This window comes from Aspergillus udagawae (genome assembly GCF_001078395.1).
Source record: "Aspergillus udagawae IFM 46973 DNA, scaffold_5, whole genome shotgun sequence".
NCBI classification, from domain to species: Eukaryota; Fungi; Ascomycota; class Eurotiomycetes; order Eurotiales; family Aspergillaceae; genus Aspergillus; species Aspergillus udagawae.
This window is the reverse complement of record NW_025091268.1, coordinates 306,329-330,848: the sequence shown is the minus strand read 5'-3', so window position 1 is coordinate 330,848 and position 24,520 is coordinate 306,329. Positions and strand designations below refer to the sequence as shown.

Below are 24,520 nucleotides of genomic sequence, written 5' to 3'. Positions count from 1 at the left end.
TTGAATCTGGCCATCAGTTCCTGGAGCGATCGCCAATATTCAGCGAATACTAAGTGGGGCCAGTAATCGATCCTAGAACAAAAGAAAACGAGTGGTGTAATGTCCTCTGCCCTTACTATATCATGATAGTTCCGCTGCGGGTCTTCTACAGTGCCTTTTTGGCCATGTGGTTAACTCTATCAATGCAGCGGGATAGGACCGTCACAAGTGGCTTGGGTTTCTGGGGACTAGCAAAAACACTTGATATATAAGCAATAACAGGAAGATAAAGACTAAACTAAAGTAAGAACTAGAAAACGGGGCCCCAACAATGCACCAATCACTATATGTCTTGATTGCATGGGCGGTTACCCCGGCTGACTCGGTTCAAGATGCACCCAGGGGCTAATTGGTATCGTTATTTAGAAAGCCGTGCTGTCGATGAAGATACCAATCCAACACTTGGCCTGAGCTTTAGCCATGCTCCTACTCAAGCTGCGAGATAATGTGCGGTATCTCTCCAAAATTCCTTAACCAGATGGGGCGGATCCCCATAGCGAGGTATTGTCCAGACCGCTGCTCAATCTCTTGACCAGAGGGTTCCTGATCGTCGGCCAAACCACCTGGCCACGGCAACAGCGCATAATGATATCTGCCAGGCCACTTTTCAAAGGCATCTTGAAGCAACTGATTCATGTAGTTGTCTGAGAATGAACACCCAACATACATGGCCACGTGAACAGGGTTCTCCAGGTAGTCAGACTTGAAGCGTTCTAGGACCTTTGAGACGGACTGCCCATATTGCGACTGATAGCCACTTGTGGCGAAGACGTATGGTACTGTTGTTATAAGGAATGGTCTTTTCGGTGTATACCCATGCGGATGGTACACTGGGAGGTATAGCCCACCTGGCCCGACTGATCTCGCGAAGGAGTTCGGATCACCTGCTATTTCGTCTCCACGCATCGCAATTGCCGTGCTGGGAATCTGTAGATCTGAAAGTGCTTGCTCCATGAAATCATCGTAGTTATATGTGATGATGCCGTCCCAGCCCATAAAGTGGTCCTCCCTTTCGGCAACAAACTGACTCCGTGCTAATCTTGCGATCGCGCGATGCGTCTCGCTCGGCATCCTATCTCCCTTGTAGAGCATAGCTGTCATAAGGGTAAACAGTCGTTGTCCGCAAAGATCATGACAAACATCAGCGCCGCGCATCAAAATATCAGCATTAACTGATTGATCATTCCTCTGGGCCTCTTTAATACGCTGCAGAACTTCGACTGCGGTCATCTCTTCGTCAGCATGGTATCTTTTTGCTGATTCTCTGTAATAGCCAATCGTAAACTTCCGCTGAACACCATTCTCACCGGTATGACTGTAGGCAAAGGTAGGTGTCCAGTTGGAGCCTGCACTCTCTACTGGGTCCCTGGAGATGAACCTCTCATTGACAAGCCCTCGTGGAGCCTCAGGAGGCAGCTTCTCCAAGTCCTGAGGCTTGGGAAGCCAAAGCTCCATGACTCTGTCAATTGTCTGGCGCAGCAGACCCTCCACTAGTGCTGGCCAGCTTGGAGCATTGCAAGGGGCCGCCATCGACGCGCCAGCCCCAAGCACGAGCGAGAGCGCCGAAGAGCGCCGTATCTTGCGAAGAAGAGAAATGTCGAATTCTCGAACATTCCAACCAAGTTCCCTTCTCATCTCCATAGTCGCCTCGGAAGTGTTGGCCACAAACTGTCTCGCGCGTTCTTGAGTCGCATCGACATTGACGATAGCGCGTCCCATTTGACTGTTCAAGTGGTGAACCCTCTGAACAAGTCTGCAAAGCCCGTTGATAGTTGTTTCAATCTCATAGAGCGAATGGGCTGAGGGTTCGCGTCGTCTCAGATCGGCAAGAAGGTTTGGATCGAAATTAGCAAGCAATTGCGTCCATTGTGCCTGGAAGTTGCTGGGCCCTGCTGGTACGGCAGGCGGAGAGACTGCGTGAGACCATACTGCTGTTAGATCTTTTGACAGCTTACCGGAAATCAAACTTGGAAAGAGCTATGGAATACCTGGTTCGTCAGTTCCCTGTGGCGGGGGTTCACTGTAAGAATACATTAGAAAGGTGAATGAAAATAGTGAAATAATAGCTAAGGATACCTTGGCTTAATGCCTTGATTCCTTAGTTGATTTTTTACTAGCTAAGGGTGATTTCAAGGGTGTATTTGTAGACAATTCCTTCTAGCATAGGCCATTCGAAGATTGAATGATCTCATAGCTGGGTGATCTCATAGATTAGATCTCTATTTTCTAATGGTTGAAATCGATAATGATCAATGATGATCCATGGCCATAAAGTTAGAACCATGGATATGATCAACGATCAACCATAGCGGATCTATCCATAGATGCAGGTCAAGACGCCACAGATGCTCATGTACGTCTCCGAGCTTGCAAGTATGTCAAAATTTACGATGTAGCGTTACTGAATGCATCTTGCTTCGAACCATATAACGGATCATAAGAGTCAATTTAAGAAGGATGACGCACCTAACCAACTGATAGAAGCGGGATTTTGAAGAGAATCTCTCTCTCACAGACTTTGCGTTAAGACACAGGTTGAAAACAAGAATTTTAATCAACTCCCTAAGGTGTGTCTGTGTCTTCAGTTGATAAAGCATTTGAATTTGAATGCCATGAAATCATTCTTAACCTTCAGTTAATGAAGATCTGCTCCGCCACATTAACTGGAGTGTGGTGCCGCGTCGTAGATTGGCGGGGTGACGACGGAAACGTCTAAGGCGGTCTTGTAGTTCCCCGTCATATGTTCTTCATTTTCCGGTGCGAACCACGGACGAATCAGCAAAAGGTTTTCGATGATACCTGTTGCAGTCACTTGAGCTATGAAGCCGGCCCAGGGTTCTAGTGGGCTAAGGATCCCCCAGAACGGTCCACCAGTCTTAACACCACCATGGCCAGTTGAGTTGCTCTCATTATGGTAAACCTGGTTGGGATTAAGCTGCTCTACATGGCCTGGCTGGAGTTGCCACATAGCCCAAAGCCAATCAATATTTAAATGTAGAAGAAACACGAACGGGCCTCAAAAGGAAATGTAGGCATTGCCAAGATTTCCCCCAAAATAAGGGTGTGCCCAGTTATGAGCATGCTCAATGAGATCTCTAAATTATTCCCAGGTATTTGCATTCCATATATCTTCATCCTTCAGTCACCGTGGACCTCCTACTGCCGGTCTACCAGCTGATTTACATATGGTCAGTGTCTTAGGAGGATCTGTGGGATTAGAATGCAAAGGGTATCTCCAAGTAGATGTATCATTTGGGTCACGTTTATCGATTAAATAAATGGGGGTATTGCTGCGAAATTTGCCATCTATAGGGTCAGGGTCAGATGGGTTGACCAAGTAGAAGCCTGCCAATAAGAGTGGCTCACTGACCAAACCTTCATTCACAGTATCATTAGCATTCCCCATGAAATTAGCATCACAAAGGTTAACAACGCCGCCTTAGCCATCAGGGCTGGCGGATGGATCAGAGTTCCAATCCCAATAGTGCAGCGACAACTCTGGATGGATCATTCAGAGCAGGGCTTCATAGCAGTTACACAGCTCCCAATGCCATGGAATGGAGGCCGGATAGTTATATATGTAGGAGCTTTGGTGAATCTCATCCTATACAAACCAGTATGAGACATGACCTGCAGGGAAGTTGGTTCTAGAACTAGTAGGGCTGTAATAAAACTGATTCAATTATTTCACTACATTAATAAACAGATCACATTCTTCTTTGCTGACTGTCGCAATGTTGCGACGAATTCCGTCACCGAGTACCATGGTATAAATTCATAGTAGATTGCTGCGCTTTCCATGTGAGGAACCAGACGCATGCCTTGTGCGCAGGTAGAAAATAAGCTGATGGACGGGTTTGTTTGTTGGGGAGCGTTGAGTGAGTGCACTGAATAGGAAAGGTTGAAAATGACAGGCCTGCTGGACGTAGAGGTGTAATTTATAGATTTTTTCCATAGTTAGGCATCCAAGCTTGTAATGCTCGCATGCTTAGCTGTGGATACACTCTACCGCCCTTTATCTCATGATGTGACCATTAGCTATCAGCCCCAGCAATACTGGATGTTCTAGGGATTGGGGCCGATTACCGCCGAGCTAATGGGGCGCATTAAGATATCATAGTGACATATCATGCGCATGATATCCTAACAACTGGTTGTTCTGGAGGGCGTGTATTGACCCCAGAGAGCAGGACCAAAGGGCTACCGGCTGTTTCACGAAATGGGCCATATCCCTGATCGGACGCACCCGGAAAGTTTACAAGGCAAGCTTCAAAACTATATATGGATCCAGAGGGTGGCCATGGGGTTACCGACCGCATCCCATCCTACATCTGGTCCGGATGAGGCGAATCTTTCTTCTAAGGATAGGATTGAACGAACCTGCAATTCCATAATATGAAAGTGGATATGCGGTTGGAGGGAATTGCTGGGACTTTGTGAGAGCTCTCATAAACAAAGATACTTAAAGCGCCAACGGCCTTTCGCGGGCGGAGCAAACCTAGCAAGTCAGTGAATAATATTTTTCACTTTCCTATCGCGAGAATAATCCACCGAACATCTCCCTTAATAAAGATTGATTGCAATCTATTAGATGTGTACAGAGACCGGTCTCTCCAGACTCGACTTTCACTGGACGTATAAGGTTTGATTATCAAAAGTTTCCATGGCGAGCCTTTCATGCCACGTGACCGCAGGTCGTTTCTGCATACCAAAGTGAATGGCATACTATTTGCATTGCCTGCTTTGGAATATACACTCTTGTACGATATGCTGCAATCATTCCAACTCTTGACAGCCAACACATAACTATGCCTCCAGGAGCTGGGTCCATCTGGATCCTCTGCATTCAACAGGAATCCTGCTGGCGACTCATGGCTTCCAATCAATGTAACTGGGAGCGGTGATTCCTCAGGAAAAGTATAGCTAGACAGGTCAGCCTTGGAAAATGTTGTCGCGGCGATGGCCCACTGGGTAAGCCTACAGGAGACCTATAACACCAAAATGATGCTGCCTTTATGCGGCCTCTAGAGCGTCCGCTCCCTGGTGATCTATGATATCTATGTGAATATCAGCATCTTTGAGCAACCATCTTACAATAGTTATCTGCCCTTTATAAGCCGCCCACTATAGAGCTGTGCGCCCTTCATTATTAACACTATTGTGGTCTGCCTAATGGTCTTACAGGATGGTGTTGACCATCTGCAGGTAGAGTTGCATTCGGTCCGAGTTCGGGCGAGTCCAACTATGGTTGTAACCGAACCGCAGCGGTTTCGTCCAAATTTTAGAAATCGGAACCAAACCTGATCCGTTCCGATTTGGTTCAAGTTTAACCGCAAAAACCCGCCACTAGGCCTAGATAGGCCTAGATAGGCACGTGCTAACTAACCATAGTTAGATTCAGTTTGATTTGGTTCGAGTTTAACCACTATCATTTGGTGAATGTTTACGGTTTTGAAATTTCAAATAATCATTAACTACCATACTATCTACCATACTATCTACCATACTATCTACCATACTATCTACCATACTATCTACCATACTATCTACCATACTATCTACCATACTANACCATACTATCTACCATACTATCTACCATACTATCTACCATACTATCTACCATACTATCTACCATACTATCTACCATACTATCTACCATACTATCACTATACCTATAGAAAATTAATATTTTTATATGAAATATATAGTATTTATCATCATAATAATCTATATCTAAAATATCGATTCAATATCTATAGTGTTGAATGGATGGTGGTAAAAAAATCATTTCTAAACCATAATAGTTGTCAACCATCGGTCGTATATATATATAAACCAGCACCACTTTTATACCAACCTATGACAGAAATGATTATTCCCTTATATCTTAGCAACTACTAGGTATTCTAAATCGATATTTATATATTTAGATAGCCTAGATTTAGGGCTATCTAGTGATATTAATTTTATTAGGGAAATCCCAGAAATTAGTGATTTTTATCTAAAACAGTGTGGGTTGGTTAGTCGAATCTGATAAAACCGCAAAAACCGTAACCAACGGTTTTAACCAAACTCGAATTGGTTTCACCCTATGGAAACCGAAACCGGTGCGATTCCCTAGCCTAGGAACCGAACCCTCACCGCTGCGAGTTCGGTGAGGGTCGGATTCGATTTTAGCGGTTCATCTACCCAAACCCATATGGGTTGGATCGAACCCCATGCGGATCCATCCAAACCCCAGTCTAGGTGTCACCCAGCACGGAAATTTCTCTGTGACAGCTGGAAGCCCTGGTGCTCAACGTGCCGACGACTTTCGTAACATGGAACCTATCCAATACTGCTAGTACGTGCCCTCCCGCAAAGCTCACATGAAGCTCCCACTAATATTGTTGGAGCGACAAACACTACTGCAGTATGAAGACGGACAAAGAATGTGCCAAGATGTGAGCACGGGAAATATCTAAAGCCGCAACGTAGCAGGGGTCGGTTAGACGGTTATCGCTCTCCAATCCTACGTTTCGGGATGCTAAAGGATTCCATGATCTTTCGGACCCACTTCAAGTATAATCTGATGTTTCAATATCGTTTTGATTCTTTCGCTCTTCAGTTGTCCGACATATTGGACTCAGCCATGGTTAACAAAATTGTGGACCAAGGCTCGATTAGTAGACAATAAAGCTTTGTATACAGAGTTATTCCGTGCTGATGGGAAATCAATGTGATGTTCAGCTCGTAAATATAAACTTTTTTCAGACGTGAATAATAACGATTAGTCTTCCTCCAAATTACGACTGAGACGAGCTTGCACCCTGCAGAAAGATGTTGTCCTCAATAGGCTGTTGAACTGAGCCTTGGCAGAGCTAGCGCCCATGGGACAATAGAAGATGCTGTTGCGACTGGCATGACAGAACGACTCCGCCTCGCCAGTCCACGAGTCCAGAATCGAGTCCGTTATGATACATGGTAACGCGGCGAAGGTATTAGGCTGCAGGCCTGTTCATAGGCTCAGCAGCATACGGTCTTGTTTGGTAGTGGGAAATGTTAGGTTTGGATGTTGTGGTGGTCAGGTGAGTTCAGCCTTGCAGCATGTGCAGTTGTGAATTATTACCCCTCTTCCGACTCAAAATGTGGTTATCCTCTTCAGTCAGTCAATATACAGGCTCTTTCCGCACGCTGTTGGTCTTTGAATTGTTCTATTCATCTTTGGTCCGTCCATGACGCGCAGACGATGGCTCCCCCCACGGTTGATGATTACACGGTTGCGTGGATCTGTGCCTTGCCTCTCGAGGCGACGGCAGCCCGCGTTATGCTGGACGAAACTCACGGATCATCTCCACGGACCAATGACCCGAACGCCTACGACTTCGGAGAACTGAACGGCCATTGTATAGTCATTGCCTACCTACCAGATGGCGTGTACGGAACCGTGTCTGCCGCGACTGTTGCATCTCGCATGCGTTTGACTTTTCCCCGCCTTCAATTTGCACTGATGGTAGGAATTGGAGGCGGGGTCCCAAGCAAAAGTCATGACATTCGACTAGGCGACGTCGTTGTCGGCAAACCCGGCAAGAAGCATGGCGGAGTGGTACAGTACGACTATGGCAAGGCGGTTCAGGGTGGGAAATTTGAGCAGACAGGCTTCTTGAATCAACCACCAACGACTCTTCTAACGCACATGAGCCAACTCGAGTCGAAAGAAATAATGGCCGGAGAGGATGCCATCTCAAATGTCGCGAGCGCAGCACTGGAGCGGAACCCCGCTATGAAGGCAGGGTTTTCAGCTCCAGCACAGCACACCGACTTACTGTTTCGCTCCTCCTATCACCATGTCAACAAGGGACAAGATTGCGAGAAGTGCGACAAAGAACAATTAATGGATCGTCGACCCCGTAGAACAAGCCAGCCACTCGTACACTATGGCTTGATAGCGTCCGGGAACCAGGTGATGAAAGACTCTGAAACACGAGACCATCTAGCTGAACAGCATGGGATGCTCTGCTTTGAGATGGAGGCCTCAGGCCTCATTAACGAGCTACCAACACTTGTGATCCGAGGAATATGCGATTATTGCGACTCCCATAAACATGCCGAATGGCAAGGATATGCAGCGCTTTCAGCAGCAGCTTATGCGAAGAAGTTGCTATCGATCATTCCACCGGAGAAGGGAATCGTGATGCAAGGTCAAGGTATGCGGTCGCCAGCCTGCACAAACCACATCAGCTGACCTTCTCGCAGCGCCAGACTCTACCGAGGAGAGAGCGTTCCTGGCAGATCTGTTCATCACCGACCCTGAAGAAGATATGAACTCATTGAAGCGGAGAAGAGGAAACCGCATCTCGGGGACTTGCAGCTGGTTTCTGGAGTCAGACGAACTACAATCCTGGTTGGGGCGGGACAAAGGGTTGGCCAGGAACAAGTCAAATGTCCTGTGGCTTTACGGTAACCCTGGAACTGGCAAGTCGACTATGGCCATCACACTTGCCGAAGAACTTCCAGAAAAGGATTATTTCTCCACTGGGAATAATGTTCTATCATTCTTTTTCTGCGACGCCGGCTCCGACTGTCAAAGAACGGCCACTTCTATATTACGGGGACTTCTCTATCAGATCATCAACCAACGTCCAGAACTTATCAGACGGATAATTCCAAAATATGAAATTCAGAAAAAGCGGCTGTTCACAACCTTTGACGCGCTATGGGCCCTGTTGATAGATATAGGACGAGTACCTCGCGGACCTGAAATATACTGCATCGTTGATGCTTTGGATGAATGCGAACCCAATGAACAAGACATTATCCTGCGACAGATCGACCAATCTTTCAATGACCGCTATTCCCAAAGCTCTATCCCTTCTAGCGTGCACTTTTTCATAACGAGCCGTCCGTATCCTGAGATTCGATCGTATCTCTCCTTGTTCATGTGCATAGACCTAGGGTCGTGCCAAGAGATCACTGCCGATCTAAAGGCAACAATCTGCGAAAAAGTGAAGGACCTGGCAAAGCGAAAGAGCTACTCTGTGTCGGTGGCTGCGAGAGTGTCTCAAGCCCTGGCAGAAAAAGCTGATGGGACGTTTCTATGGGTAGGAATTGTGTGCGAGCGGTTGAACGAGCCACGAACCACGAACCCTCTGAAGACCCTGCAGAAACTTCCACGAGGGTTACAATCTTTATATCGAAATCTTGTGGATGCAGCATTTATGGCAGAGAATGATGAACAAGATTATCAGACTATGAAGGAGATGCTGAGATTGGTGGCATTCGCACGCCGACCGCTGACAATGGCCGAAATAGCGGATGCATGCAGAATATACCCTGATGAAGACAACGACAGCCGTCTTCAGTTTACAAGAGAGATTATTGACTTGTGCCGCTTGTTGGTAATCGTAGACAAAGGCTGTGTGCGGCTTTTGCATACGTCAGTCCAGGACTTTTTGGTCACTGAGATGCCGGGCATGGATGCACTGAAGGCCAATTATGCATTGTCATGTCGATGCATTGAAGTCATTTTCGAGAATTGTCGGATGAAGCCACAGCTTGCCGCATTAGCCCCTGAACAGGCGTTTCTCAGCTATGCGGTCATGTATTGGCCAAAGCATGCTGGCCTTGCCGAAACGGAGTTCGTCGTCCAGAACGAGCACGAAGAGTTCTTTGAGGACCGGTACGGAGCGTGGAAGAATTGGGTGAAGGACTACAACCACCTGAACAAGTCCACTGGCAACGCCTTGCGTAGTGGTCTCTCTCTTATTCACATCGCAGCTCGCTGGGGTATCTTTCCATTGTTCTCGTTTCAGTCTCCAGAGAAAATGGAAGATAAGGACCCCTGCGGACGGACCGCATTACTTATTGCCGCCGGAAACGCCCAAGTCAAAACAATACGCTTCTTGGTTGAGTCTGGTGCCAATGTGCGAGCTCTGGATGATGAGGATCAAAATGTTCTCCATATCCTTTGCAGCAATGGAGACTACAATGACGACACAATGACCAAGTTTCTGCTTGACAAAGGAGTCTCCCCATATGACTGCGATAAGGATAACATGTCACCCTTTCTTTATGCAGTTGCACATCTCGATGAAGGACTGGCACGAGACTTTCTTGCAAATGGATTCGATCTGAATACCAGGATACGAAGACGATGGTGGCCTGGGCGAACAACAATGGACATTTTTACATACAGGAAGCCCAAGGATCAGAAAAAGGTAGCTAGAGCGAATCTGGAATCCGGCCTGACAGCACTCCATTTCTCTGCTTTGAATGCATGCACAAAAATGACCGGCTTCTTACTCCGAAATGGTGCCGATCCAAACGTTCGCTCTGAAACTGGAGATACCCCACTGCATCTTGCGATCAGGGGCAAACTCTTGGGCCGCGAATGCCACGATGCATGGGGGAAGGGCACATACGCGATTGAGTCCTTAAACGACCTAATTATGGATCCAGCATGTGAAGAAGCTTTTGATATCGACAGAGCCATCAATTACGCTAGAGCACATATTGTTGACACACTCCTCGAGAGCAAAATAATCGATGTCAACACAGCTAACGCTTGTGGGGAGTATCCTCAGCATTTGATAAATTTCCGCAAGGATTATGCATCTTCGATCCTATGCAAACTTATAAAGAAAGGAGCTGATATTTCACGGATGAATGGATCTCGTCAGACTTGTCTCCATCTTGCCAGCAGAGAAGGGAATTTGGAGGTTGTCTGCAGACTTGTGGATGAAGGCCAAGATATCTTGCTGGAGGACGTCGACGGATTGAGCCCGTTCTACTATGCACTGCGCGAAGGTCGTCTAGATGTCCTGCAGTACATGTCAAAGGCCTGCGCCAAGGCACTTTCGGGAGTCTGGAATACACTAGATCGCAACGGCAGGAACCCGTTGCACCATCATGTCTCATCCGTCTTTTGCTACATTGACATGGTTGACTTCCTGATACAGGCTGGCTGCGACGTGAATCAACCTGATGCGAGGCAGTACTCTTCCCTGGGATTGTACATGGGTTCATTCCACCTGGGAGTTGAGAGAGAGATATTTTTCCACCTTATCCAGAAAGGTGCTGATCCACTATCTGTCAATGCACGACGACAAAATTTGTTGCATCTATTAATGCGACACAGGGGCGCAGACAACGAGGTCCTCAAATATTTGTTCAATTGTGGCCTGGATCCAACAGCGCGAGATGTCGACAGGAAGACCTTTATGCACCATGGGGCGATTCATGGCGCGTTTACTGACGAACTTGTAGAGTTTCTTCGATGTAATGGTGTTTTAGATTTGCAAAGCAGGGACTCCATCGGCAAGAGCCCCCTCGACTACGCGGAAGAAAAGGCTCATCAGGAATTTCCGGAAGATGTCCTCTTACATTTTGATCGAAAATGGGAGAAATCGTTCAACGTTTTGAGTACAGGTGCTTGCACGCTGCTGTGATTCTTAGGTTGTTCCATTCCGAGAGCCCTGGATTTTAACAAATACCAATCTTCTTGAGAATAGGAAAGAAGGTACCTAGGCGAACAAGATTTTGTACCCATGCCACCCTATAACCTCCCACGCCTGCACTTTGCATACAAGCAAAAATCCCATGTCTGGAACCGTTGCCAATCATCGACTGCAGGAACGCAGCACAGGAGTATGGAGGTTGACAGGATAAATTAATTCTCACAGCTAGCTTTTCAGAACTTACGATCTTGAGGTCCTAGTATACCAAAGCCTACTAGGTTCAACAAAGGAGCCTATATGAGACTGGGGAAGACAAAGATGCAACCCGAAACGATCAATCTGATGGATGTTTTCAATAAGCTCATCATTCGGATTAACTATTGTATCTGTGGCAAAAATAAGCTGATTTTCATCGACCGACATGCGTGATGGACAACATCGTGGGGCGTTGGTGATTCTGTCTTTGTCTTATTTCCCCGGAGCTGGATTTAATGTAGTATATTTCCTTACTTCATATATACCTAGTCCGGTGTTCACCTTTTTGCATTCCCCCGTCCCTATAATAAACAAGGATCTCCTATATAACGTAAAGAGGGAGACCAGTCTAACTCTAAATCGTCCCAATGACCTTTTGCATAGGATTTGCCTCAATGTGGTAACATCCTATAACCTTCTCCGGAATGATGGGTGTCCCAGAATCTCAGTTTGCGACTTGCCGTTCTCTGAAACAGAACTTTGATCGATATGAGTGCCCACCCAAGTCGTTCATCATGAACCCGACGGTCATACCCACGGCCTTGGAGCGTGCGGGGTTTGTGAGCAATGGAGAGGGGCGACTTCTGGAAAGGCATGATATATAGAAGCGCCGGTCAGATGAGATATAGAGGAAGAAATGGATCCCTAGTCCGGAGAACACGGCTCGAGGGCGTGCCTGATAATAGGGCTGTCAGTATATCTCGTTGTGTTTATGCATGAATTGAATTTACTGGGAGGATGAGTCTGGAAAAAGAGATGAAGGGGAAGAACCACTGGCCGCTTGCGATGGGTCCCAAGGCCTTTGGATCAGCGACATCCGAAAACCCGACCTATTCTTATAGAGACAAAGGCCTCCCATCACTGCCGCACTTGGCATTTTTCACTCCCTCATTGCTAACTCCCAAAAGCTTCCCTGAGCCATCGTGGGGTGTTGTAGGAGATCCCGGACTGTGAGTGATGGGGTGTTCACTGGGGGATAAGCCCTTTCATATATGGCACCTTGAAACGCTGTATCTCTGAAAAAAAGAAAAAAGGAATATATTGCCCATTGCCCAGTCCTGATATGATCCAAATTCAGACTAGAAGCGAAGGTAATCGATTGCGGCTCTATGACACTGGAACGAAGATTGCTCTAGTCGTTTATACTAGTCTCTTGTGCAAAACTTTCTCCTGTCCATCAATCATCTTATCGTCGATATTCATCCATGTTGTTATCACAGGTTTCTGTAACAAATTGGATTTGTCACCTGCCCAGAGACGTTCGAGGTTCAACGGAAGAGGTACATGGGATGCTGACGTATAAATAGGTACCCATGGAGTCCCAAGAAATACATACCTTCTGTTTGTATGTTGCTTTCTATTACTCTACCTTTCTAGAGCACCATGTCCACGACCGTCTTTTCTACACCGGAAGAGCCAGATCGGTACCCAGACGCTCCCTTAACATGGGACAATGCTCGAGGCCACATATACATGTCCTTTTCCTGGCCTTCATGCGCTAAAGAAGCACCTCCAGCGTCGTATCATGACCTTGAAGAAAAGTCAATTCTGGTGTTATTCTCTCTACATTTTTTAGGAAATTGACCTTTTACAATCGCTAGTAATAATTGCCTGACACAACTTACCCCTCTCTGATTGAGATAAAGGAACTAAAATGGCAAGCACTCATCTGACAGTAGGATTGTATTGTCAGAAGCCTTTACCCCCAGATATTGATTCCTATACAGGCTTTACCAATTATTTACATGATTAGGCCCGAGAGAAAGCCAAACGATGGCGAGAATAGTCTCTCTAAAGAAGCGTTGGCAAGAGCACAGCGTCTTCGAGACTTTTTTGGAGGGAGCAGCCCATTCAATATTCATTCACTATATCATCGCCGAACGCCCAGGTGAATGTTTGGCTACTCAGTCTTGGTCTATTAACTGAATGGGATGTTTACAACTAATCAACGATTCCAGATTCCAAAATACGCCGTACAACCTCTGGCCGAAGCCTTGGCTGTGAGACTCGACGTCACGATTGACAGAGATGATGCTGAAGGTGTTGCTAAGGCTGCCAAAGGTTATAGAGGAACTGGCAAAATCCTCATCTGCTGGGAACATAGAAAATTTTATGATACTGCTACGGCCATCAGCATTACAAGGTTTGCACAGAGTATTGGATGGCAAGGTGAGGTTCATTACCCCAGCTCGCGCTTTGACCTTGTCTGGGTTTCGCCAGCACTGTATGGTGAAATTTCCAAAGTTATTAGTGAGGATATGGCATCGAAAGCAACTCCTAATTACTCCTGATAGTAACTATGATAAGCGCCCGTGTAACCACATCCAGAATAGCAACATTTTATAATACAATCTTGAGTGCGCTAATTGAAATTAGCATCCTCATGACCTGATTAACGAGACCGAGCTACATCTATACCATACAGTCCAAAGGAAAATGGACAGCAGATTGTAGCGGTTTTTACCACAGGTATGAGGTGACTGGCTGTATTCCGTAGCGGGGATTAGACTTGAAAGTGCTGATTTCAATCATGTCATTACTGCAACAGTCATTGACAGAAACACCACTGAGCGCAGAACTCAATAAGTGGTTACTATGGATCTGCGTCATAGACACAAGGCATGTTCTGGTTAGACATGAACACAACATGCTGGACATAGTGGCTGCTTAGGGCCTTTAATAGTGATGCCACCTAGCATATATGATATATTATATAATATTATCGTATTATAAATCTCAGCAATTATCAGTGACTAGATAATCTTTTTAAGTATCACATATAACTTCTTCTAATCTATCTTGGCATTTAAGCATAGCAGTACAAACAAATAGATAGAATCAGCAAGTGGGATAGAATAAAAAATTGGGCTTATAGAGTTAGACATCGGCTGGGCACTAAGCTAAAGGAGCTCAGATATTAAGTCTGCTCACACCCTATGATCTAGCTTATAACCTAGGTCTGTCGTACAATATACTACGTAGTGTGGCTACTTGACAGCTAATTCATTATTATTAACTTGCCTGCTAGTGGCTTGAGGCTCAGAAGGGGTAGGATCTGTGATGAGGTTATTTAGACCTAGTCTATGATATAATACTTTATTCTAGAATGTGTCTGCGGAGCTGAACTTCAGAAAGCAAATCATTATAACCTAATAGGTATTAGTAATTACTTTAGTGGACTTGATTGGGCTAAGATAGTGTACTATAAAAACACTTAGTAGGAGAAGCCAGGCATTTAAGTTCCTATTTCCGCATATCTTATAGCTAAAGCTGGCTTTGGGTAAAAAGTAGGTATGCCTAGTGGAGGTGCTATTACTTAGGCTATAAACACACTTAGTTAGATTAGAGCTTCAGAATATCTCTAATATCTTAAAGTTTCTAATAAGATTGACTCCGCCGTCCTGAATGCTGTTATGCTAAATCTAGTCGGCCTTATCCTCACAGGACAGGGAGTTGAGGAGATCTGGAGAGCCGCGGTATACCTTTTTACATACTATCTGGAGAATAATGCTAAACTGAAGAGTTATTCTGAGCATGGTCATGGTCGCAACTCTGCTCACAAAAATGTCATTAAGAGTGCAAGACCTCTGGCTAGCCAACTTCACTGCTATTACGTTGACGGGGAAAACGTATGCCCGATGAATGGGGAAGTTAACCAAATTACAGTAGCAATCAAGGGCATACTGAGACAGATATATTCGGGCATGAGCTTGCCGATATGTTTTAAACAAGAAAGAGGCAGTGTTATCTATGTTACTTTAGATTGATAATGATTCTAAAAAGCCTCCAAATGTTGATTCAACTGTCAAGGAGTACAGACATGAAAAGGTTCACAATATATATTGGCATGCAGGTAAGCACCTTGGTTATCCATACAATTGATTGCAAAAATGGCGCCCAGGTCTTATACTAAATTGTTTTCTATACCCCAGTGCCAAGATTAGCTAAACTACTTTTATTGTTCTTCTAAAGACCACTATTACAACATCTCTGTATTGTATTTTATAAATATATATCTAACCAGTATATTTTACAGTACTTTGTACCAGGTATACACATGGCTTAATATTTCCTAAGCCTCGCCGGGTGATCTTCCTATAGAACCCGGTTGATCATCCTTATGCAGCGACGGAGATGGCACCTAACCTTGCTGCATCAACCTTAGTATTTATCCATTCGTATGATTATTAGTAATGAACTTACTGCCCCCCAGATGGCAGAGGCTGCTAGCTGTAATAAGCATATAATTAGATAGCTTTGCTTTAACCTGCACCTATTTAGCAGTGTGAAGGCCCCTCCCAATAGAAGAGGATAGCTATAGAATCTTATACTAATTATAATTTAGGCTCTTTATAATCATCTACTAAAAAGCTATATTTATACCTTGATGAGATAGTACTTTTTATATAGGACAAGTTCTAGCCTTCTAGGTATAGGTAATAAACTCCAGCATTAATCATGCTCAAACATGAAGGCTGGTTAAAGAACAGTAAGTAGAAGATAAGATAGTAAAATCTAGAGTTATAGGATAAGTACTTTTATTTTATTTCTAATTTCTATTTCTATCATCTTATTTATATGAATGAATCTGGATGTAATAAAAGGATAGGCTTTAGAAGAATAGGCTGGTCTTCTCTTAGTATAACACCCTCCTAGTTAGCCTAATTCCATCATAATTAGCAGTATTAGTCTATTAGATTCTTCCAGCCTATGCTAAAGATGGGGTTATGTTATCACAGGTCTTTTAAGGCTTAACTAATGCCTCCATCTTTAAAGATTTTATTGAAGAGCTGCTTTATTATTATAGAAGATGGCCAGAGCCTAAGTCTATTCTTATTATAGATAATACTACTTTTTATTACTTTAAGAGAATAGAGCAAATGTACTCATAAGTAGGGGTTAAGCTTATATATTTACCCCTATATTTACCTAATTTAAATCTGATTAAGGAGCTCTTTTCTGAGCTTAAGGCCTTCATAAAATATCATTAGCAAGCCTACACGGACAACCCTAACTAAGGATTTAATACTTTCCTTAAATAGTGCCTGGATACTGTAGGTAGAAGGAAATAAAGTACTAAAGGTTATTTTCAGAACTATGGCCTTACAATCGAAAAGATGTGATGCAGTCGTTGTCCGCCTTGGTGGTAATGGGGAATCCTGAATGAGATGGATTGGGACAAACGCTGGATAACCACTTTACAGTAGGATAGAACCCACCTACGATTGCTTGGTACAGTCCGACGAACAGCGTTGCTCCACGTCCTCTCCGCATTCAGAACAGTCTCAACGCCAGCTCTCAAAGTGGAGTCCCACATGCTGCCAACCCGCCTTCATCTTAAACGAGGCCAGATGGTGGCCGCCGGTCTCAGCACGCTGCCAGAAAGCCACCCAATACATCAAGTAAAATAACCTTGTTAAAGGTCTCAAAGTGGTACTGTAAAATACCGAGACTGTCCTAGCAAACGGTTCTGAGATTTGTCATTAATCCTGGGAGCATCCTTGCACGAAGTGACACAATTATGTAGATTCAGTTTTCGCCTGGGCTCCTTTCAGTCCTGAGGTTATGTCGATCATAGAAAACCAGTTGTCAGCACCCGGTGGGGGTCTTGCTTCACAGTGGTATTTCCGAAGGCACAAATTTCCGCGCGCCAAGTGCACTGGTGTTTGAAATGATGGAGAAGTGCCCAATGCCGTATCATATACGGAGAGGCGGAGCGCCAGGGATGAGAAAGGAGCGCAATTTCGCCTGGGTACAGGGCAACATCACATCACCTGCTATTTATTGTCTACTGATCCGGCGCACCTGGAATCACACAAAGGCAGGCTGCATGACATAGCAGAAGGGCAATTTAGCACTTATTGCCGTAATGACGCATACATCTTTCCCCGCGTTCAAATCCTTCTCGCCACCATGCCGATGGGTTCCAGACGGGTGATCATAAAGTGCCATACGAACTGCGACAGACTCTTCCCTGGTCAAATATAAAAAAGAGTGCAGTTATGCGGTTTGACCGGATGGGGCCTGCTTGTGCAAGGCAACTAGCACCAATCTATATACTCATAGTACACGTGGTTGCAAAAACGGCGCCCGGGTGCTATGCTCTTAGTTTCTTTCTTGTGGGGACTCTAGACCAAACATAGCTAAGGTTTGTAGCAGTCAGCCAGTAGAAGTTACCGGTCCAGGTCAATGACCGCCAAGCTTTGGCTATTCATGGTCAAACGCCCCACATACAAAGACGGAAAGAGCATAACACTTGGGCACCGTTTTTGCAACCACCTGTCAACGGGACTTACAGACCTACTGCCAATTCGGAAGGGTAACAAAGGACCAGGATTTTATTAAATACACCGAGGTAAACTGCTCTTTAAACCATCAACACCATTCCGCCTCCGCAAACTGAAATCCCGCTACAATCATGGTAGTCGCACCTGCCAACCCCACTGCAATTTCCTTAGAATCCGGTTCGGGATCGTTGAGCGCGATCGCGGTTGAAGCCCGCGAGATATAGCTGACCACATTCCCACATTCCTCCAAAATAGCCGCGGACCGGACCTTGCCCGCAGGCTTCTGTATCAACTCGCCGATGTGCCATCCAGTGACCGCGATACTCGGAAGCACAAGAACGGCATCCACGATGGCCCCAATGCCCTGGGCATTTTTGATCTGCAGCTTGCCGATTTTCGGCATTCGCACCTTGCCCCCTATCCACTCTGTGACCGATTTAAATGCCCCGGAGAAGTAACCCAGGCAGCCGAGGCGGATGGCGAGTACGCCATCCGAGGAATAAGTGATGATCTTATTGGTGATGGGGTCTCGAGGAGAGAAGAGGTTGGCGCTGGCTTGCAGGCCCGCGGCGGTCACTGTCAGCACGAACCCCGCAACGGCAGCCTGCGTGGGCATACTTTCGCCTTCGGCGTCGGCCATCGCTTTCCCGGTAAGAGGGATCCCGACAAGAGCAGCCAGGGTGTGGCCGTGGCGGAACCAATACGTTTCCGGGGCGGAGGAAGAGGTAGCGAGCTGGCTGGGGCGAGCAGCGAAGGAGGAGAAGGACCCGGGGTCAGAGGGCTGCCCGAACAGGGCGGTAAGCTCTCCCCAGGAGTTTGCGGAGATCATGGCGGACACTGTGTTATCATGAGCGGGGAAAGGAGCTTGTTTGTTGTGGGTGATCTTGTAGACCACAGTGTACGCCATGCCAATAATCCAGGCGAAGAGATCAAGAAAGGACAGGTCAGGCACCCCAACAAGGTTCAGGAGATCGGAGATCACAGGGATATGGACCTTGGTATCCAGCACGTTAACAAGGGATTGCGCAACGGTATGGAGGACTTTTAATAGCGCGTCAACCACCACCTGTACGCTGGACAGCACGGTATCAGCCACAATGCCCATCAGCCGCTTGAGTATTTCTTCTATACTGAGGGTGGAAAAGTCCTTGATGAGCTTTTGCAGTTGGTCCAATACCGCCCCCAGAATAGCGCCCTCCTGGGAGATCGCGGTCAGCAGATCATTCAGCAACCCTTCTACTCCGTCGGTCGTCGCGCTGTTATCCCCGAGAATCGTGAGCTCATGTGCATGATCTCGGTACTTGTTGGCAAGCAGTAGGGAGTCCGGGGTCTGGCACTCGTTAGGGTTCGCCGCTCCCTCCGTAGCAGGTTTCTTCAGCACATTGTTACTATCATCAAGGGGACTAAAATCAGTGATCCCAGCAAACTGGTTGACGGTATTTCTAAATTCAGTGATGGTTTGATCCCACCGGCGGGCGATTTCAGGGATCTGATCCACCTGGTGTTGCATCCACAGACGGATCACGTTGTGCGCGACCTGCTTGGTTCGCCGAATATCAGGCCAGTTGAGCAGGGATTGGAACCAGGCCCACGCGTTCTTAGCAAAGTCGACCACTTTCCCAATCAGCCAGTTTGCAGCGCCGATGAATGAATGCCAGGTATCCAGTGCCGTGTGGAAGACCTTGCCGCCAATCCGCACGACAAAGTGCCAGAGACCACTGCCCGCGTCGCAGAAAAGCCGGCCGAAAGCCTCGCCTTCATGCTTCAATCCCTGCCAGAGGTCTCCAAAGGGAGCAGCGATCGCATCCCCCACTGAGCCCAGCCAGTCTTTGAAATCGCCCCAGGCTGTCCCAAGAGTGTGCCAGAAATCATCGAAGACCCCGAAGTTGGTGGCCTTGGCCCTCGCAAGGTGGGTCACGGAACTTCTGACCAGCGCCTGTGGCTGGGGATCACGACATATGGAGGTCTCAGTGACGCTGGGTGTTTTGCTTGGGTCACGGATCTTGTCATAGGCATCCTTCAGGAGACCCAGGCTGTGAGCGACTGCCTCCACGTCCTCGTCGTTAGTGGATGGATCCACTAGGAGTGTCAGGCCGGGTGAATCCATGATCCCACCAGCAATTATCTGAGTGGGGACCTGCGCGCCGCGGAGTTTCTCTGCGGAGCTCAGCTCGTTTATTTTGGCCATTGTATTGTCCATCGGGTTGACGACGAGGGTTGTGTTGGCAAGAGACACTGTCAGCACGGCGGCTTGGAGGCTGTCTATCGTCTCGACCACCGTAAGCGTTCCTGTCGCATCGGCAGAGACCAGGACAGGAGTTACGGGATTTAGCACGTAGTAAATCCCATTGATATATACCGGAGCCCGGCTGTTGGAAGACAGCTGGACCGTGGCCTTGGGGATCGGGGACTTGCCGTTAGATTGTGTGGCGTGGATAGTGGTCGTGTAAGAGCGGATACTGATACATTTCTGCTGCGGAGGTGCAGCAATAACAATCTCATGTGTTCGCCAAACCCTTCCGGTAGCCTCGGAGCCCTGGATGATCCTCTCAAGCCGCCCATTTCCAGCGGTAAAGATTGTGTTCCCTCCGTCAGCGCAGTTTACATAGGCAGACATATGCTCAATCTCTGTGAGGATGGGAACAGGCGCACTCCACGCCGCCGGGGTAAAGACCTGACTGGTCGGACTTGAGAGGTAGTACACCTGATTGCTCTGATTACGTCCCCACAGGGTCGTGATGCCCCCATGGGTCATGGCCCGGAGAGTGTCGGTTCCGGCTAGGAAGTCACTTGTGCACAGTGCTAGTGGTTCACTCACGCCCTCCTCCCAGTCCGCTGGGAAGCAATACAGGGTGGAGCCCCCGACCGTGTAGAGATCCGTACTACCATCCTGGCCATCACTGTGAGCCGTGGCGATGGCCGACGGAATGGCCCCGCCGGGCAGTTCCAAGCGCACCGGGGCAGCAGGGCCGTCTCCATATGCGTTTATTACGGGTTCATAAATCAGTTGTCCTGCTCCTCCAGTCCCGCTCGTGCCCGCGTTGTAGATGCCATCAACCGGCTTCCCCCGCATCCGACCCACGGCACTTTGATAGCTCGAGGCGGCGAGATCGATGGTTACATCGTGTTTAACCCAGTAGTGGCCACTTATGCAAGCCGAATCGATATGATACCGCGCAATATGCGGATCGGTCGCGTTTTGTGAGGGTCGGTCAATGTCCACCACCAAGTATTGCTTACATTCCTCAGTTTCCGCGAAAAGTGCCCCACGAACAGCGATCTTCTGAGGAACCTCGTTAACAGGATCGAATGGCACCATGGTCCAGTGAGAGCTGGTGATCCAGGAGAGATCTTCATTAGAATTACCTAACGAGAAGAAAAGATGATCATTACCATCGAGCTGGACAGCCATCATAAGCCCAATGCTTCCATCTACCACGCTTTGGCCAACATCAAATGTGCGAACAACCGCCCGGGTTTCACCAGGGAACTGAACTTGAATCGCTGCAGTTGAGAGGTCGTGGACCTGCCATCCCGTGTGTAATGTCCCACTTTGTTCCTCAATGACATGGAAAGCCCCGGCTGAGTCGATTCCGAAAAGCAGGGCATGGCCATCCCCAGTCTGGAGCGCCTCGAATTTGCCCGTGGGAGACACAATCTCCCCTTGGATGTAGTTTTGCATCAACGCTGTGGATGCCGTTAGCTTCCCAACGGTGCCAGTTTGGATAGGAAGCGGGGAGGGAGGAGGCGGATCCTCAGCAGATGTCTGATCGTCTTCGCCTTCCTGGGTCCCTTGGGGCTTCTTGGGGTCCTGGGATGGGCTAACCTCATGGGGGTCAAGATAAGTTATCTTGCAGACGAGATCCTGGTGATCGGAGAAGCAGGGCTCCTTGTATGTAAAAGTTCTGGCACCAGGGAACACAAAGTTCTCGATTTGGCTGATTTGGAATTCGTGAAGCCGGCCCGAGGCAAGGTCGTATATTTGATCCCGGAACTTCTGATTCAGATAGTCGTAAATGTTCCAGCCCGGGTCGTCCCCTGGATTCCCGGTGGTGGAATCGTCCCATGTTTTTTCATCCGTTCGAGTCAGATGCAAGGCCCCTGTCTGATCAGCCGATATCTCGTATGTGTCAGTCACGCCTCGCTTCACTAGAGACCGCCCTGCTCCGCCGCCTCTTTCATCAGGGTTATAAATAATGAGGATCCATAACTTTTGGTCGACGACGATTATATTTCGGTTGAAGTAAACATCACAGTCATACTCTGGACTAATGTTAATCCGGACCATCTCAGTTGAGCCGTCAAGTGCCATGCCCTTCACAGTGGCCGGGATCCACGTATCAGTGGCGTACTTGAACTGTATAACTTTGGTGCCCTCCGGTGGGAATGTGACTGTGGGAGCCTGTCCGCCCCTTAGTTCCATAGTATATTCCCCACTGACTATCGGTAGGTAGCAGGATTCTGCACACGCAGGCTTTAGCTTTTCGGCAATGTGCTGGGCTAGAATGTTACGATTGATGGCAATCACCCCGCTTTCCTGATTAATGTCCTCCGGTGACACCCAGTTCCAGTCAAAATATGTATTTGGCGATGGCACCGAGTGGTTATTGATGGCACACAGGTAATTCAGGGTCGAGGCCTCGCCGTTATTGGCGCCCACCTTGGTCACCGTTCGTTCAAATCCGGTCATGTGGAGCGAGGAGGTATCGGGGTCCTGCGAGACGACAGTGACAGCGACCAGCGAAAGGCCCTGCTCTTTGGCCGCCTTGACGTATATGTCGCGGAAATATTCTTCCAGGTAAAACTTTGCTTGCTTGTTCGTCACGTTGGAGAAATTGGGAGTTTTCTCCAACAGACCGTTGTCAAAGTCAAAGAGTAGCTGCTGGAGGCTGAATGCAGTGCCGGAGAGGTTGTAAAGCGCCTTAAGTAGCTGGCTTTTGAGTTTTAGATTTCTGTTGAAATAATCGGTATTAAGCTTGTCATCAAGGCCTGCAGTGGTGAGATCTACAGACATCGTCATGGTCCAAAGATCGCCAGAGGGTCCCTTGGGCTGTTCGCAGACGCTCAAGAAGGCACCGTCCTCATCAAATTCCATCGAGACCACTCTCGCCTGTTTGCAATACAAGTTGAAGGTTACACTGTCTGCCGTCTTGAGAGTGACTATCGGGGGCAAATTCTGGCGCGTATAGCCCTCTGGTATACCCATCTGGAGCATGACACCTGCCTTGAAATGGGCACCTTTAAGCTTTGAAATCCGCTCGTCATCTTCGGGGGTTTGATCGGGGATATAGAATGGGTTGACCCCCTCGGTCTGGACCAACAAATCCTCCAAGCTGATTTGCTCGGCAGGGTCCTTCCGGCTTTTTTTCACAAAACACACATATTGTTTCGGTTGGGTCTCCTCGTTGAGAAGCTCCAGCAGACCGGAGTTAATACTAGCCTGAGTAGTGGCGACGACAAAGTCGCAGCTAGAGTTGGTCAAATTTGACGCTTTGGCAGCCATGGTTGGGGTTGTAGAGATAAAACAAATCTTCAAGCGTTTAGGTAGCAGAATATCAATGACTGATGAGTCCCGAGGTAGAATCACAGTCCAACCTGAGGAGATTTGTGACTCTTATAGAACGCTCTCCAGAAACTCAATTGGCGGGGACTGTAGATGGACTGTGGACGGCGACGCCGAGTCCAGTGGCACTGATCCATTGCCGTGGAGAAACCTCTTAGCCAGCCTATTAATTTCAAGGACCTGAAAGCACCACAGTTTGCCGCTGGTTGAATCACTGATTGGTAGGTTTGCGGCCATTGTGGCTGCCTGAACACACTGGCAGCTGCACCTCCAGCTGCATTTGATACGAACCACAGCGCCTCTTCGGACAGACTAGTTTAGCTCGTCCAATCAGCACTATGTTTGTAAGTGAACGCGGCGTTGTTGGACGCGGCCAGATTCAAAAGCGTCTCCTCTCGCGATCACGCACCCAGGTGTCTGTCTTTGTGGCGCTCCTGAACTCGTGGGGACAGGATCCAAAGGACAGCCCAGCGACGAATTATACGAAGAAAAAGAAGGGGGAAGGAAGGGGGGAGACAGGATCCCGTATTCAGTTGGGAGGAAGGAGCAAAGGGCTATCCGTATACAGCTAGTACTACAGACCTACCGTACTGCTTGCTTACCCCTCTTTGCAAAATCAGGGGTCCGGATAAGGGTTCCGGCTATGATGACGGCGAACGGCTCGAGACTGAGGATGCGGGCCGCCCGATAGTTTATTTCGGTTGAATCTGACAGGCAAATCTCTGGGTCTGGCTGAACTCTTGCAGGGTGAAGAGCTAATATTGTTCCCTAGCCAACAAAAGTTCACTCTTCACCTGACCCCACCAGACTGTCAGCCACGCGGATAACGTCCCTTCTCTGGCCATCGTTGATTCTCAATTAGTTGATAACGGTCTCTACTACGACGATCAAATTAAAGAACTGGTCATGGAGACATAGAGGCGCGCCAAGTTGTAAGTTCA

General features: G+C 47.5%; 3 protein-coding genes across 3 annotated transcripts; 1 reads left to right on the top strand and 2 right to left on the bottom strand.

Annotated features, from left to right (window-relative positions):
* Nucleotides 1-465: 465 nt before the first annotated feature.
* Aud_006929 (SIR2 family NAD-dependent protein deacylase) lies at nucleotides 466-1,758 on the bottom strand (the record flags this gene model as incomplete). The annotated part of the gene is made up of 1 exon (XM_043291826.1): nucleotides 466-1,758. One exon carries the CDS (start codon nucleotides 1,756-1,758, stop codon nucleotides 466-468), a length of 1,293 nt encoding a protein of 430 aa, XP_043147761.1.
* A 5,509-nt stretch (nucleotides 1,759-7,267) lies between these two features.
* On the top strand, nucleotides 7,268-11,465 carry Aud_006928 (Pfs, NACHT, and Ankyrin domain protein; the record flags this gene model as incomplete). The annotated part of the gene is made up of 2 exons (XM_043291825.1): nucleotides 7,268-8,225; nucleotides 8,275-11,465. The coding sequence occupies 2 exons, from the start codon at nucleotides 7,268-7,270 to the stop codon at nucleotides 11,463-11,465; spliced, it is 4,149 nt and encodes a 1,382-aa protein (XP_043147760.1).
* Nucleotides 11,466-18,104: 6,639 nt separating this feature from the next.
* Aud_006927 (uncharacterized protein) lies at nucleotides 18,105-23,519 on the bottom strand (the record flags this gene model as incomplete). Its single annotated transcript, XM_043291824.1, has 1 exon — nucleotides 18,105-23,519. One exon carries the CDS (start codon nucleotides 23,517-23,519, stop codon nucleotides 18,105-18,107), a length of 5,415 nt encoding a protein of 1,804 aa, XP_043147759.1.
* Between the last annotated feature and the right edge of the window lie 1,001 nt (nucleotides 23,520-24,520).